General features: G+C 50.2%; 2 protein-coding genes across 3 annotated transcripts; one reads left to right on the top strand and one right to left on the bottom strand.

Moving 5' to 3' along the window:
• Positions 1-832: 832 nt before the first annotated feature.
• SERP1 (stress associated endoplasmic reticulum protein 1) lies at positions 833-2,804 on the bottom strand. The gene is made up of 3 exons (XM_074547609.1): positions 2,618-2,804; positions 2,454-2,529; positions 833-2,232 (listed from the first exon to the last, which is right to left on the bottom strand). Exons 1-3 carry the CDS (start codon positions 2,699-2,701, stop codon positions 2,192-2,194), a joined length of 201 nt encoding a protein of 66 aa, XP_074403710.1. The 5' UTR covers positions 2,702-2,804; the 3' UTR covers positions 833-2,191.
• EIF2A (eukaryotic translation initiation factor 2A) lies at positions 2,804-16,083 on the top strand. 2 transcript variants are annotated; one of them, XM_074547598.1, is made up of 14 exons: positions 2,804-2,938; positions 3,925-3,994; positions 4,273-4,347; positions 4,960-5,078; positions 6,121-6,220; positions 6,591-6,673; positions 7,842-7,915; positions 8,060-8,204; positions 9,162-9,278; positions 11,544-12,115; positions 13,609-13,725; positions 14,547-14,675; positions 15,496-15,561; positions 15,637-16,083. In XM_074547598.1, exons 1-14 carry the CDS (start codon positions 2,911-2,913, stop codon positions 15,700-15,702), a joined length of 1,761 nt encoding a protein of 586 aa, XP_074403699.1. In that variant the 5' UTR covers positions 2,804-2,910; the 3' UTR covers positions 15,703-16,083. The 2 variants fall into 2 exon arrangements, with proteins under 2 accessions (XP_074403699.1, XP_074403700.1); XM_074547599.1 differs by lacking the exon at positions 2,804-2,938 and adding an exon at positions 2,949-2,992.
• Positions 16,084-16,102: the final 19 nt, after the last annotated feature.

The following is a 16,102-nucleotide window of genomic DNA, read 5'->3' as shown; positions in this document are numbered from 1 at the left end:
CGTGGCTGCGGCGCTTTGTGCGGTGCCGGCAGCTGCGAGAGGCCAGGCAGGACAGCAGGGAGCTCTCATGGCCTCGGGAAGCAGGCCGTGTGCCCCTCGTGATGCGCTGCTGAAGCGCAGTCCTGCAGCCAGCCTTGAGAAGGCTTCACAGGTGAAAAGAAAAGCAATAATTGAGAGACAAGTGTGTTGCAGGTGGTTGGTGACGTCAGCGGAGCAGGCTCACTCCGCGGAGGAGCCCGAGCAGCCGCGGCTGTGGATGGCTCAGCTCTCGGGGCCTGGCAACGACAGACTGCATCTCACGAGGGGAAACACACGGGTATGGCTCCGATGGGTTTCGGAAAGAAACAAGTGTGGTGTTCTGCAGCATTTGTTCTTGGATGTGTGCAGCCAGAGTGCAGCTGGGGCCAGAAGGGCTCTGGCACTGCAGCTGCCCACGACCCTCGCAATGCAGGCACAGTGCTGCACACACCTCTGCCCAGCTCGCACCAAAGCCAGGATTCACCGAGCTTGCAAGAACCAACCCGTACAAGCACCCTGAAGGCTCCCCCAGCCCGGGAGCCGCTGCTGCGCTGGCACAGCCGGGCCGGGGCCGCCGCGCCATCCCGGGGAGCAGAGGGGCCGGGGGAGACGGGAGGGCGCCTGCCGGGCCCCTGGGGGACGGCCGGGCCCGAGGGAAGGGCAGCGGCAGCGGGGCGCACCCAGAGCCTCGGCAGCCCCGGCTCAGGGCCCTGGTGCCTCCCAGGGAAAAGCCAGTCCATCCCTGCTCGGTGCGAACGGCCGAGCCTCAACAGCCGGCAGAGCCCTGCCTTGCCCACAGCACAGTGAACACAGCTTGCGTTTGAAAAGAACTTTATTTAAAATCAGCGATGATACAGACTGCCCCCGCTGTCACAGCACAAGGTGTCCCAGCACAAGGTCCCCGTGCCCTGGGCAGCCCCGGCTCACAGCAGTCCAGTGATTCCATATGGAAATACAACGCGTACAGATCTGCTCCTTCACGGCTAACAGGCAATTCAGTAACCTCAACCCATTTTGTTTTCTATGATTTCTAGTGTAACCAGACTTAAAATTTGTCTTCTAAGAAATCTGGAGAAATCTTCCTTTAGCAACAGCGTGCACCAGCTGAGCAATTCCCACCACCTTTGTCACCACGCAGACAGCAGAGCCAGCAGGAGTCAGGGCCATCAGCAGGGAAATATGATCAATAGCAGCATTTTCCACGTGATCTCAAGTTACAGTCGTCTACAGAAGAAGGAATTGTGATCACCAGTAGGGAAGCAGTTAATTACTGAATCCATTGTTAAAAGAAATTGAGTTGAAGGCAGGTTTTACCTTAAATAGGATTAAATATATATTGCAAGACACACCACACTCTGCAGGAGCTGCACATACAGAAGCAGAACTGTGGGCAGGGAGGCAGCGTGTGTCCCCCCCCGCACCCAATATTCCCACACAACATTGTCAAATTTAAAACTATCACCACTTGTTGAAAGTTGTCCAAGAAGTATTTACAGCACAGGCAGGGCCGGGAGAGGCTTGGGGAGCCGCAGGTCTGGCCAGGGTGCTCCCGCAGTCCACGGAGCTCCAGCACTGGGTCCGGCAGAGCAGCTGCTGCCCGGCCGTGCCAGCTCCTCACACCCCTCTACCCCTACACAGACAAGCGTTTGGCGTGGGTTAGGACAAAGCTACAGGCGGTGCCGTGGCGTGGGCATGGGCGAGCACTGCCCATGCTGCAGTGGGCCCGCCCGGCGCACACGGGAGGATGCACGGCGGGGTCGGAGCAAGAGAGGCTCCTCGGGAACATGCTGCACAGTCGGGCTCCAGCCTCTACAGGAATCCTGGCTTCCAGCGTCAAATAAAGCCATTTCCAGCTATACAGCGAGGGCGGCACTGATCTGGGACCGGTGTTTAAACAGATGCCAGTTCCTACGGACCTACGTCGCGTATAGCTCCACGTATTACAGAGACCAGGCCGGATCTTCAGCGAATAAGTAGGTCCACGATTGTAGATCAACAACAGACTTTTATTGCTTTATACATGTGGTGCTGTTCAAGGCACTGTGGCACGGGCTAGAAAACTCGGAATGACTCGTGAAGGGACCTGGAATGCGACACAGCCGGAGCCGCGCGCCGCTCCTCAGCAGCTGCCGCGGCGGCCGGGGCCGGCGGGCCATGGCCCGACACCGGCCCCTCACATGCCCATCCGGATGCTCTGGATGATCTGGAAGATAGCTGCAAGAGAGCGGAGAGGGAAGCGCTCGCCGGGCAGCGCCAGCAGCGGGCTCGGGGCCCCGAGGGGCAGCGCCCGGCCCGGAGGGGCAATGCCCGGCCCGGAGGGGCAGTACCGGGCCCGGAGAGGCAATGCCCGGCCCGGAGGGGCAATGCCCGGCCCGGAGGGGCAATGCCCGGCCCGAGCCGCCGCCGGACCCGTCCGCCCGCGCGCGGCCGCTCACCTGATCCGCAGACCACGAAGATGAAGAGAGCCAACAGCCAGGGCCCGACCGACGCCTTCTCCTCCGGGGCCGTTCTCTGCGAGCACAGTACCGCCGTCAGCGCAGCGCGGCCCGGCCCCGCCACCCCCGCCCGTGCCCGCCCGGCTCGGCCCGGCCCCGCGCACCGAGGTCTTGGCGACGTTCCCCCGCTGGGTGATGTTCTTGCTGTGCTTCTCGTTGGCCATGCGGATGCGCTGCTTGGCCACCATGTCCGCGCTCGGCCCGGTCCGGCCCGGCCGCCGCTGCCGCGTCAGCACCGCGCGCGCCGCACGCCGGGAGCGCGCCGGGGGCGGGGCCCGCGCGCGCCAACCCGCGCACGCGCCCCGGGCCCCGCCCCGCCCGGTAACGTGGCGCGCGCTGCGGCCGCTGCGCCGCCGCCACCCCGGAACCGGAAACACCGCTCCGCCCGCGCCCCAAGATGGCGCCGCCCACGCCGCTGCTCGCAGGTGCGTCTGGCCCGGGCCCGGGGCCGGTGCGCGGGAGATGGCAGCCAAGTTGGGGTGGGGTGGCCCGGGGTGGCCCGGGGCCCCTTCGGTGCCCCTCCGGTGCCCGTCGGTTTCCGCCACGCGGTCATCCCCGGCGTGCGCTGCCGCGGCGTGGCCAAGTCCGGCCCCGGTCGTGGAGTTCTTGGCGGTGCCGGCCCCGGCGCTGGTCAGGGCTCGCCGAGCCCTGTGCTCGCTGGGCCAGGACGAGCAGCGGCGCCCCAGAGGAGGGCCCGGTCCTGCCCCGAGCAGCCGCCCCGCCGCCGGCTCCCCCGCCCCGCGGGGCCCTCGCGGCCCCGTGTCGCGGATTCGTTCTCCGGCCGCGGGTGATTCACTCGCGGGTACCGGGGCGTGCGGGCAGCCGCTGCCTTGTCCGCTGCGCTCCGCGGGCTTTGGCTGCCGCTTCTCGAGAGGCGTGTTCCTTTCCATGGCTCACTGTTTAAACTCCCCCAACATAAGGGATGCGTATTGTCCTTTTCTGTATTTGTGAGCTTTTAACACGACCCCGTTTCCCCGCACTCGGGCCCGTGGGGGCGGCAGTTGCTCGAGTGGATTTTTGGCTGCTCACTGCCGTCTGTTGTGAGTTTGGATCCTAACGGGGAGCGTGACGGGAGGGCTGGAGAACACGGTCCAGCAGGGCTGCGCTGGTCCTGGGGCACACCTCAGCTGTGTTAGGGGTTCCCTTAGGTCTCCGGGGGCTGTGCTGTGCGTGAATCTTGTACAATTGTACTTGGGCGTGAGAAGAGCTGCTCTCCTGTGAGGCTGTGGCTGCGCACCCTGGGGCACATCCTGCACACGGATGGCAGCTCCAGGGCCGTGTCCGGCTGTGCCTGGGAACTTCCTTGTAGCAAGTTTGCAAACACTGTGCATGGCTCAGGGTTCACAAGTTAGAAAATCACCTGCTTTGTCAATTTCCTGCATTTGAAATGAGTTGTTTGTTTCCCCTGCAGTGAGAGGCTCCGAGGGGCTGTACATGGTGAATGGGCCCCCCAGCTTCACTGAGAGCGTGGCATTCCAAAGGTACTGCTGGCACTGGCACTAAAGAAATTGCTTTCTGAAAAGTAAGGGTAGACTGTGGAATTGAAAAATGTGTGAGTATAAGTGAGTTCAGAACACTGATGGCTTGGAAGGCTTTGCATTTGCTGCCAGGTGGCAGTCCCTGGGCAGGGGCAGCAGGGGCTGCACTGAGACACAGGGCTCCTCAGGAGCACAGCAGGAAAGCTCTTGGGTTGTTTTTTGTTGAGAAAACTTTAACTATGGCGCTGTTGAGTACTTATGTACGTTTCTCATTTCTTTAGGGATTCTGGAAAAAATTGCAAAGCTGTTGCTTTTAGCAAGGATGGCTCCCTCTTTGCCTGGTGCAATGGAGAAAAGTGGGTGCATTTTATTATCTTAATGTTTAGCTTGCATGAAATGTAATCTCATTTACTCTTGTCTGTGTAAAGATGATTGCTGTTAATGCAAGTGTTTGCATGTACACCTGAAATGGAGTTTATCAGATGAAATATTTTGTCTTCTTGGTGCAGCCATGATGCACCCATTCCCATGCAGTCTGGATATGCTCTCTTTTATTTGGTTGTTTTTTTATTCATGACTCCCAGTACCTAGTCTCTGGGATTAATCTATTAGTAGAGTCCACAGAAAATAATGAGTCTGTTCACCTTGTGAACATTACAATACAAGGTTCTTTTTTTATAGGTCAGGTGCATTATAGAGTTCACTCTCATATTTAGAGCTTATGTGTTGCATACAAAAATACATATTATGTTTTGACCAGTGGTTTCTGTCAGGCTTGGATGTCTGGTTTTAAAATGTGGTCTTGGAAAAATTTAGTAAAAACAAGGGGGGCAGGGGAAGCTCTTCCAATTTTGTTCCATTGGCCAAATTTGGAGCAGATCTAGAAGAGTCATAGACTTGAACAATTCTCTCAGCATTAATTAACTATTGTAAGCATGTTTTATTGAAATAGCGTCTTTTGGTTCCAGAGTCAATGTTTTTAATGTCACCAGAGCTGAGTTACTGCATTCCTTTGATCTCCCAAAGACAGTTTGCCTTGAATTCTCGCCAAAGAATAACGTTCTGGCAACGTGGCAGGCCTATGCAAGTGAGTATTGTACCAGCTGCGGGGGCTTTGTGCCAGCTGGGAGGCTTTGAGCCCATGTGTGTTGGCCAAATGAGCAGTGCAGGAAGGTGCAGGAGGTTGTGTGGGCAGTCAGGAGCACCGTGCAGAGGGAGGGATGCCTCTGAGAGCAGCTGGTGTGGGCCATGCTCACCCACGCTCTGTCAGAGCAGTGCCCGTGCTCACAGTCCCTCTGTCACTCAGGCACGTCTTTCCTGAGCTTTGGGAAATGGTCCTGGTGCCGTGTGCCCTGCAGGCAGCTCCTGTTGTTGGATCCTTGGGTAGGCAAGGGACATGGTGTGCTGTCCTGGAGACTTGTGTCCTGCCTGTGGGCCATGGCTGGAGCGTTCTCCATGTCCAGAGCTTTATTCCTGCTCTGCATCCCTGGGCGGTTTGAGATCCTGGTTCGGAGAGCTGCAGTCCTGCCTGAGGCACAGACAGTGTGAATGCTGCCTTGGGAGGGAAGAGCTGGGCAAGGCTGGGCCTTGGGAGCTGGCCAGCCTGTGGGGAGACTGGGAGCTGGGACAGGCTGTAGGGTAAGAGAACATCACAAGCTGTGAGCTGCTCTGGGGCTGCTGTGAATCACTGACAGCAGCAGGCAGGCTGGGCTAGCCTGGGTAAGGAGGAGAGTACAGACAGCTTAAAAGCAGCAGAACTGTTTTGCATGGCTTGCAGAGAGCAGCAGTGACTACAGTGGAAGGGACAAAATCACCTCGTTCCTGTGAGAGCAAAACACTGGAGTGGAGAACATGCCTCCGTTGTTTGCCCTGAGGATGGTTTTGGGTTTGGATTAAAGAGCTGTGCAGGTGTTGGTTGCAGCCTTGCAGTGGGGAGTAGAAACCCTGCACTCCAAATGTGAGTTCTTTCTGCAAGCAGACTGAAGTTAATAGGTGCAGCAATCAGCATTCATGGGTTTGGTCCCTCAGGGGCAGAAGCTGCATGCTTGCGAGAAGTTCATGCAGAACCATGAGTGGGATGTTGGTTTGAAGCAGATTTAAGCCTCAAATACCACTGTGTTTTTTTGCAGCTGCTAAGGATGGCACAGCAGGGGTGCCCAACCTGCAGCTCCATGATCTGAGAACTGGAAAATGCTTAAAGTCTTTTGTGCAGAAAAAGATGCAGAACTGGTAAATAAGCCTTCCAGATGCTAATTGTTTACAAAGAAATGTGGTTTTCAAAATCTGATCCAGGTAAATGGAGCTGTTAGTGTGGTGTTGGCTTTCAAAGCATTGCCTGCTGCTAACTGAAAGCCAGAGTCTGTGCCTGTGGGTGTCTGTGTCTAGTTTATTGTAAATTCACTCTCACTTTGCACCACAGAGGAAAGCTGAACAGACAATAACTAAGTCCACTTGTATATTTTTGCTATGCAGATGTCATTTATCCACATTAAATGTATCATGTTTGAACATTGTGTGTTCACAGTAGAGGGAAAAAACAATCCTGGAGTGGTAATGATGAGCATCATTTCATGTTTCTGACTTTTCCCTTAATGTGCAGGTGTCCTTGCTGGGCAGAGGATGAAAGCATTTGTGCCAGAAATGTGAACAATGAGGTGCACTTCTTTGAAAACAACAACTTCAGTATGCGAGTATTTCTCTACATTTAATTCCTTCTATAAATGCTGCTTCTTTTGAGGGGTGGTTTTTGTTTTCAGGTTTTTCTTTGTTTCTTCATTTGCTTGCCTTTTATTTTAAATACTGCCCACATTCTATTTCAGTTTGGAATTCAGAAGCATTATTTCACTTTCTTATTTATCTTTTCACTGACTGGCATGATGTGAAATGCATCTGATTCTCAGTAAAAAAGGCCTTATTCTATATTGTTACTCCTTTAATGAGATCCGTGAAATTGTTTTCTAGAAAATGTGATCTGCCATTACTTCTTGGGTTGTGCATATTCTGTCAATAGATCGCTAAAAATGGCTCATTAAAAAATTGGTGGCAAAAATGAAATAGTGAAGCCTGAAGATTTTTACCACAGGGATTTACTATTGGTGATAGAATATCTGGAGTCGATAGGTGTTTAAAAGGGAAAGGGGAAGAAAAAAGCAGAAAGATAAAAACAAATTAGAACAAAAATGTAAAGGAGTGAAAAGAAAACTGAGGGGAGAACAGCAGCATGTGGTTTTAGTTTTGTATTTAGTTTTGCATTCTTTGTTTTGTTTTAAATACAAAGTTGATAGAAGAATTAGGGCTACAAGAGGTTCAGTTTCCTGAGAATTAGCCCTGGTGATGTTAGTCAAGCTGTGGGAAGCGTGGAATGTCAGCCTCAGCAGGATGTCTGCTGGCAGTGCACATTCCTGGCTGCAGTGGAGCTGTGGGGTGATGCTGTTGCCATCAGTTGTGCTGAGCCCTGAGCAGCCTGTTGGGAAGAGCTATCCCTTGGAGGTTGATGGCAGAGCCCCTGCCTCTGTGTGATGGCACCTGAATGTGGCTGAAGCCAGCACAGATAAGGTGAAGAACATCTGCTTCAAACACAGGCTGCATTCACCTTGGCTACAGAGGCTTCCTTTGCTTTTTGAACTTCCAAATACTAAGTGCCGAGTTTCAGGCATGGGCTTGATTAAAGTTGGTTTTGTAGGTGAAATGGGAAAATAATAGCTGTTTGCCTAGAAAAAGAGATCCTTTGTGATTGTCTTTACTGGTCTGTGTTATGCGGGATACAGCCCCATAGCAGGATGTGGTTAGGACATCCAGGTAACATGGTTTGTCATTAATATCAGACATCTGTGGGCCTTTTTCTTGGCAGATACCATTGCAAACAAGCTGCATTTGCAGAAGGTCAGTGATTTTGTGCTGTCCCCAGGAGCACAGCCAACCAAGGTACTTCTGATCCAGCTTCCAATCTTTTTTTTTGTTTTCTTAAAAAAAAATGCACTGTGATTTTAGTACTAATGTAACTATTTTAGTAACTATGCTCTGGCTACCAAGGCTTTAACCTGCAGTGAAATCTCGTGGCTGTTTCAGGTTGCTGTTTATGTCCCAGGCAGCAAAGGTGCTCCGTCCTTTGTCAGGCTCTACCAGTACCCCAACTTCGGGGGCCCGCAGTCTGCACTAGCCAACAAAAGCTTCTTTAAAGCTGACAAGGTGACAATGCTATGGAACAAAAAAGGTATAGCAGCTGTGTACTGACACTTTTATATTGTGCTCATTTGGATTCACTTTGTTTGCTGTGTGGGGTTTGTGTTTAATTTGCATATGTTGATAAATCCTGAGGGTGTCCATTAATGCTTTGCTGAGGTGCATTTCTGCACACCCTGGAGTGCTCAGCACTTATCCTGTGACTTTCATCATTTTTTGTGTTGTACTTGAAAATATTCTATACATGCTGGTAAATTTTTCAGTTGAATGACAAATTCCTATATAATTTTGCATTCTGTGTCGATAATGAAATTGGATTGTAAACATAACAACAGTTCATGTGACGATATGATCTTAACCTGTAGAATTATCTGTATGCATACATATGATAACTGGGGTGAGCTGAGAGGCCTCTGTGTTTTGTTGTTTGTTAGCAATGAGCTGTTTCAGAATGGTTTTGTACAAATCATTTTACTTCAACCCACATAGTTTGGAATGTAAAGGAAGGTGTTTCACACATGTAGAAACCATGCTTGGGGACTGTGAGAGACAGCAAAGATTGTTGCTCGAGACATTTTGGGGTGCATGTGTCTGTGGAAGGGGCAGGCTGGGCCTTGCCCTGGTGAGACAGTGCCCAGCTCTGCACCCTCCACAGCTGTGGATAACAGATGTGCATACATGAGATGTTGAAGAAATATTTCAGTCAAGGATTGATCAGGATGTTTGGTTTCTGCCATAGTTTAATTTTTTTTTAATAGCTGCAAAGGATGTTCACTTGCTTGTGATCTAACAGTAAATGAATAGAGAAAGGAATGTATTCAGTGCTTTTATGCTAGCATTTAGGAAAAACTCAATTCAAAAGAGACTGATACCACACAAGCAACCGGTAGGAGCTCATAGCAGAGCTGGTTTTGCTCAGTCAGGTGTTTGGTGCAGCGTCTGCCGTGGTTTTCAGAAGCTGTGCTGCAGTAACTGTGTGTGTTCGCAGCCACGGCCGTGCTGGTGGTTGCCAGCACCGAGGTGGACAAGAGCGGTGCCTCGTACTACGGCGAGCAGACGCTGCACTACCTGGCCGCCAGCGGGGAGAGCGCCGTGGTGCAGCTGCGTGAGTACGGGCGGGGCCGAGTGGGGCGGGGCGGGGCCGAGTGGGGCGGGGCTGGGCCGAGTGGGGCGGGGCTGGGCCGAGTGGGGCGGGGCTGGGCCGGGTGGGCGGGGCTGGGCCGGGTGGGCGGGGCGGGGTCGGGTGGGGCGGGGCTGGGCAGGGGCAGGGCGGGGCCGGGCGGGGCGGGGTCGGGCTCCTTAGTCTCATGAAGTGACCATTAGAGCAAAATCCTCTAAACAAAAAATCCTTCACCTTTTCTTTTTTTTTGTTGACCTCTGCAGGAGGATGTTGCTTTTTTCTGGGTTGGTGTGGGGTTTTTTCCAGTAGCTGGATTTTATTACCTTTGATAGACTTACCATCTTAATGTCAGTGGCAGAGAGCGAAAGCTTCCAGTTAATACATACTGATAATTTGGGAAGGTGTTCAGGTGCACAGGGAGGGAACTATACTCATTTTCTGAGAAAACACCTGGACAGTGGAGCCAGGTTGATGTCTGAGAATCCATAATGGGCAGGAATGTATGTAACCAAACAGAATAGTCCTACCTGCACTTAAACACATGCAAGATACTGCCCTCAATGAGCCAGGGCAAATAAAACTCCTTTATTTTGTATTATAATACTGAAAGTGTTTTAAAACCTAAAAATGACATATTGGAGAGTAGCAGATGAATGTGCTTAATTCCAATGTCTAGCTTTCACTGGAAATCCATGCCTGAACTTCTGCTGTGGGGGTCTTTTTTCCTTCTCTCAAGCTCTTGCACTTGTGTGCAGACATCTGGCCTGCTTGGGATTGTAGAGGCCGATTTGTTGGGAGTGCTTGGAGCACTGGGGGTAGGGTGACGTGGACTGCCTTTGCTGGAGGTAAATGTGACTTCCATAACAGTGCTGGCTGGGAGCATTTCCAATTTGCCTTCTGCTGCAAAACTTGTGGATGAGTACTGTGCCCCGTTTCCCCTTCATAGTAACTCCCCTGGGGAAGGAGAATTGGGGTCATGACTCAGTATATAGAATCTCTTTGGGAGTAGTTTAACCCAGCTTACAAGTAGAGCACTACTTGTTTAACTACATACCTACTAAAATGTTCTTTATTTCTACTGCATCTGTATTTAACAGGAAGTCTTTTCATTTAATTTAGCTATTCCTTTTCAAGGAAAAGTCCAAACTGATAAAAGCAAGTGGTGGCACTTGGACTGAGAGTGCCTGCAGAGTTGGATCTTTTTTGAAGTGCAATTTTGAAGCTTTTTTCCACTCTGGCATTTGCAAAGGGCTTTTCATTTTCGACTAAGATGTGGTGCTGCTGCAGGCTCTGGCAGAGCTCTGAAGCCTGCATGGAGCTGTCCTCATCTCTCCAGCTGTTGCTGTCACCAAGTGTCATTTTCTGTCACCTCTGTAGCTGAGCTGCATTGGGTTAATGTCACTGAAAAGGTTTTTAAGGGGAACACACAGTGTGATCCTTGTTTCTAAAGATAATGAGACTTCAGAGTGACAACAGACATGAACCATTTAACTCAGTTTGAACATCTTGGGTCAACTCTGGATTTAAGGATTCAGTAATGCATTTGGCATTTATCTGAACTAAGGGTGAATATACCCAGATGATGAAAAGTTATAATAATCTGTGGTTTGTATTTACCTCTGGGTATTTTACCTGAGTTTTCATCACTAATTCATTATTCTTCAGTATATCCTAATGTTCCAACCCCCAGAATAACTTCTAACAGTAGCAAGTTTTGATCATTACATGTAAGGCCATTTTTGTGTGCTCACCCACATTAAAGTCTGATTTATAAAATGTTGTGCATGGGCATGGCCCAAAGATAACTCAGGTGACTATTGCTTACCTTTACAAAGCTGAACTACACAATATTTCTTAGATTAAAAGAAGAGAAGCTATTATCCAGCTGGTATAAAACTCCTGTTTTTGCAGGTTTCCAGTGGGACAATTTGAGAAGGCCCTGAGGTCATACTTGAGGAAAAAAAAAAACGGAATTTTTTTACATGTCAAGCTATGCTTACTGTTAAAGTGTTGGTGCTGGCCGTACAGAGGTAATTTGGAATGACTGCAGTTGTTGTTGCAAACTGTAACTAAAGTTATCAGAAGATACAAGGTTGTTTTTCCCTCTGTTGTTAGCAGAATTAATTTTCACCGTAAATAATTAGAATACATCATTTTAGCGAAGCATGAAGAGTCAGTATGGATTGTATTTTGGCTTGCTCTGAAAAAACAGTGTCTCCCAACAGCTGCATGTTCTTCCTTTTCCTTTAGCCAAAAATGGCCCTATTTACGATGTTGCCTGGAGCCCCAATTCTGTCGAGTTCTGCGCTGTGTATGGTTTCATGCCTGCCAAAGCCACGGTTTTTAACCTGAAGTGTGACCCCGTGTTTGATTTTGGCACCGGGCCTCGCAATGCTGCCTACTACAGCCCCCACGGACACATCCTGGTGCTGGCAGGCTTTGGGAACCTCAGGGGACAGATGGAGGTGTGGGACGTTAAGAACTACAAGCTGATTTCCAAGCCGGTGGCCTCGGATTCCACGTACTTCGCGTGGTGTCCCGACGGGGAGCACATCGTGACGGCCACGTGCGCCCCGCGGCTGCGCGTCGGCAACGGCTACAAGATCTGGCACTACACGGGCTCCGTGCTGCACGCCCACGAGGTGCCGGCGGACCAGGAGATGTGGCAGGTGTTCTGGCAGCCCTTCCTGGACGGCGTGTTCCCCGAGAGAGCGGTGCGGTACCAGGTGGTGCCCGGCGAGCTGCCCCGCGCCGCGCCCGGCCCCGCGCAGGCGTACCGCCCGCCCGCCCTGCGCAACCGGCCCGCCACGAGCTCCAAGCTGGTGAGTGCCCCGGGGCACTGCCCGCCTGGCGCTCGGCTCCGCGGAGCTTGGCCTCGGGAGCTGGGTGCTTTTGAGAGGAGCCTGAGAACAGCGGCCAGGCTGGCAGCGCTGCGGGGGCTTGGAGGGGTTTTGGTGACCTCCTTGGCACTCTGCTCACAGCTTGCAAGAATGTATGCTAGAAAGCTCTCATCTCTTTGGCCCAAACACTGTCCTTTCACAAAGCACTTGCAGCCTTCTGTAGTACTCTTCGCAACATGCACTGGAACACTAAACTCATGTGGTGAAATTGAGTACTCTGGTTAGGACAGAAGCCTCTGATCTGGGTGACACAACCCTGCCAGTTCTGAACGCAGCCAGCCTGGGGCTTGAGTAGCCTCCCGACAGCCATTCTTGGGTTTTTTGTTTTTAATGAGGTAAATGTACTTATTGGAGATTGGATCATTAGCAAGTCAGCTGCAGTTTAAACACATTTCAGTACAGTGATCTGCTTGTATAATTAGTTTCTTCCTGCAGGTTTCCAGAGTAGGCTGAGTAGAACTAATTCCATGTAACCGCTGCACCCTTAGTGTTTGGGTCCCGGAGAGCTTTGATTTTGAGCCTGGTGCTTTGCAGGAGACTGTGAGCAGTCTGTTGTTAGCCATGCTGAGGGCTGCTCTCACAGACCATCCCTGAGCAGAGGGAGTAGGGAAAAGATACAGTCAGTAAAATAATTCTCCTTACTTACATGGGCAAAAAGTTTTGTTGCACGCATTAAAAAAATACAGTTCCACAGTTGAGAGTTATCTTAAAAACACCAAACAGCCCCCTTTCTCAGCCCTCACTGCCTTCCAAGAACCACCCATGTCCCCTCCCAGCACTCAGCCTGCCTCTCTAGTCATCAGGAGTTTGAGCTACAAAGCTGTCAGCAACAGCAAAATGCCAGGCTTCAGTCATTTTGTGATAGGTTATTCTTCTTGGATTTTGTTTCCTTCCGGAGATAGAAAACAGTGATTTTGTTTACTTACTGGAAAACTATGAAATCATTGGGGCACATGGGGTAGTCCCATGCATACTCGAGTGGATGAGTTTGAAACCCTTTTCACCTTTCTTTGGCTGTTCCAAGGAGTGTGTACTTTTTCCTCCCTTTCCTTTCCTTTCCTTTCCTTTCCTTTCCTTTCCTTTCCTTTCCTTTCCTTTCCTTTCCTTTCCTTTCCTTTCCTTTCCTTTCCTTTCCTTTCCTTTCCTTTCCTTTCCTTTCCTTTCCTTTCCTCTTTCCTCTTTCCTCTTTCCTCTTTCCTCTTTCCTCTTTCCTCTTTCCTCTTTCCTCTTTCCTCTTTCCTCTTTCCTCTTTCCTCTTTCCTCTTTCCTCTTTCCTCTTTCCTCTTTCCTCTTTCCTCTTTCCTCTTTCCTCTTTCCTCATCTTTATCTTTGCATATGATGTTGTCTGAGGTATATTTTAGGGTTTCTGTACCAACATGGAATGTGGGGTTTTAACCATTTTGCATGTCCTGCAGCATGAAGATGAGCCACCCCAGAACATGAAACCCCAGCTGGGAGGCAGTGATAAGCCAGTGTCTAAAACAGCTCTCAAAAATCAGAGGAAGCATGAAGCTAAGAAAGCTGCTAAACAGGTACTGCAAAAGTCGTCGTTGTAAGAATCACGTTAATTAGTTAATTAGCTTCCCCAAAGGCAGCGGTCAGTCTCATGTGGCAGTGTGGGAAGGGCAGCCGAGTTTAACCAGAGAAGAGCAGCTACAGAAGGGTGATTCAGTAGTAACAGCTTTGCTGAGTCGCTGCAAATGTTAGCTGAACTCAGTGTGGAGACAAGGTGATTCTGGCTTCTCCCATCCTGCAGAATGTGGTTTGGTTTTAGGTAGGAGGGAGGAACAGGTGGGTGCTTTGTGTTCCCTGCAGGTCAAGGCTGAGGTGTGTATTTAGGGCAGGCCAGAGACAGCCTGTCTGTCACTTCTGCACTTACTGTTCATTGACTAGGTAGATGAAAGTCAGCTTTTGGTATTAGCCTTCCAATTACTACAAACCTCTGCCGCAATAATTTCTTTAAATGCTATTTTAAAAAATTTCTAGCACTGCTTTTGAGCCCTTTCTTTTTGCTTCACAGACAATGACCCAGTCTGCTTTGTTAAATATTTGTGTATGTATTTGTCATATCACCCTTAAACTGGTGTTTCCCTGTGCTGTGTGTGGTTGGGACCTTGAGGAAGTAGAAATTAAACAAGAAAGAGCATGTGAGCTGTTCCACATAAGCCTTTGTCCATGGAAGGCAGTTCAATAGATAATGCAGTACCTCAGAGCAAGTCATCCTGAATTTTGGAATACATCCAGCAGTCTGGGGAAAGAAGGAATATAAATGGATCCTCTAAAGTGATTAAAGACATTTTTCATTCTCTTTGTAATCAAAGGCATTTTCTATATGGTGTTTCTGTGTCTACAGGAGGCCAAAGCTGATGCACCCCAAGGCCCTGCCCAGGTCAGAACCCCACAGAATGCCCTACAGAACACTGTGCCAGCCATGACCACGGGAGATCCTGAAGTGGATAAGAAGATAAAGAATTTGAAAAAGGTGCGAAGAGATTCTTAGATTTCTAACAGACAGTATTCCCCCAAGGGCTGGTCTGTCAGACCTAGTGCAAATGTAAGGTGAGCTGAGTCCAGGAGGATGCAGGAACCTTCACGGAATTGTTCCCAATTTGTACCCCCCTCCCTTTGCCCTCCCACCTGTGCAGCCGTGGTGTGCCAGGGCTCCTGAAGGTCCCATCAGAGGTGGCAGCACAGGGAGGAGTTTCTAAAGCTGACCCTCAGGAACGCTGTGGAGGCGCAGCCAGACCCAGCTGAGGGTCAGGGTGCCCTGGCAGGTGTTGGTGCTCAGACAGGAGCTCTGTGCCTTCCGTGGGTGTTGGGACCTGCAGCTGCCAAGGCAACAGTGCCCTTGTGGCCTGAGTGCAAAGTTTACTGCCAGTCCTGAGAATTCTTGCATTAAATAATTCCAGAACAGAAATTCTTAAGTTCTGGCTAGAGAATCTTTCCCATTTATCTTGCTGCCTCCTGCTTCTCATAGTCTCTGGATTAACTTTCCAGGCTTTTTGAGGAGAATGTGTGGTGAAGAGGGATGGTGATGGAGTAATTTCCAGTTTTGGATCTAGCCCTTCAGTGAGACAATGCCTGGTGTTTATTTCTGAGATGAAGTACTGCTGTTCCTAAGTTCTATTCCTGAAAGAAATGTGGGTTGTGGGTGGGAAATTCTGGGTGAAGCATCTGGAGATGCTCAAGGGATTGTGCTTTCCATAGAGACCTGCCTCCAGACACATCAGCAACTTCTAAGATTTATTTTCTGTTCTTGTTTCACCAATATTTTTGTTTGTTTGTTTGTTTGTTTGTTTCAGAAACTAAAGGCAATTGAGCAGCTGAAAGAACAGGCAGCTGCTGGCAAACAGCTGGAGAAGAATCAGGTACGATTGAGATCTGTACAGTTTATTCCAGATTCATTTTGTAATAAGCTACATCTATGACATTTTCTGCTCTAGGTGGAGAAGATTCAGAAAGAAGCTGCTCTCCTTAAGGAACTGGAAGACCTAGAACTGGGTGTTTAAATCTTCCTCGAGCTCCAGTGTGGTGCTGACACAAAGTTCATGCAAAATGTAGTTTTGTTAAACATTTCAGCAGATCACCAAGGGTTCGACAGTCCACAGATTTGCTGCTCATTTGCCTTTAAAAAAGAGTTTTCCTAAAGATTTGTGCACATGAAGCCGTAAGCAAGCGATGAGTATCCATCAGCCAGTTCTGCTGCTGTTCCAACAAGAAATGCGCTCCTTTTCTGAGAACATACTGCCTAGACCAGATTTTTTTTCCTTATTTGGGTGGGAGAAGGGAAGGCGACAAAGACATTTGATAGCTTTATTATATTTAAGAAGAGATGCGATCTTTATGCGATGACGGGCTGTAGATGAAATAAAGAGCATTTATAACAGCGAGCTGTCGGAGCGCTGTGTG

Source organism: Zonotrichia albicollis, chromosome 9 (genome assembly GCF_047830755.1).
Source record: "Zonotrichia albicollis isolate bZonAlb1 chromosome 9, bZonAlb1.hap1, whole genome shotgun sequence".
Taxonomy (NCBI): domain Eukaryota; kingdom Metazoa; phylum Chordata; class Aves; order Passeriformes; family Passerellidae; genus Zonotrichia; species Zonotrichia albicollis.
The sequence above is the reverse complement of the archived record's forward strand: the minus strand, read 5'-3'. Positions and strand labels throughout refer to the sequence as shown.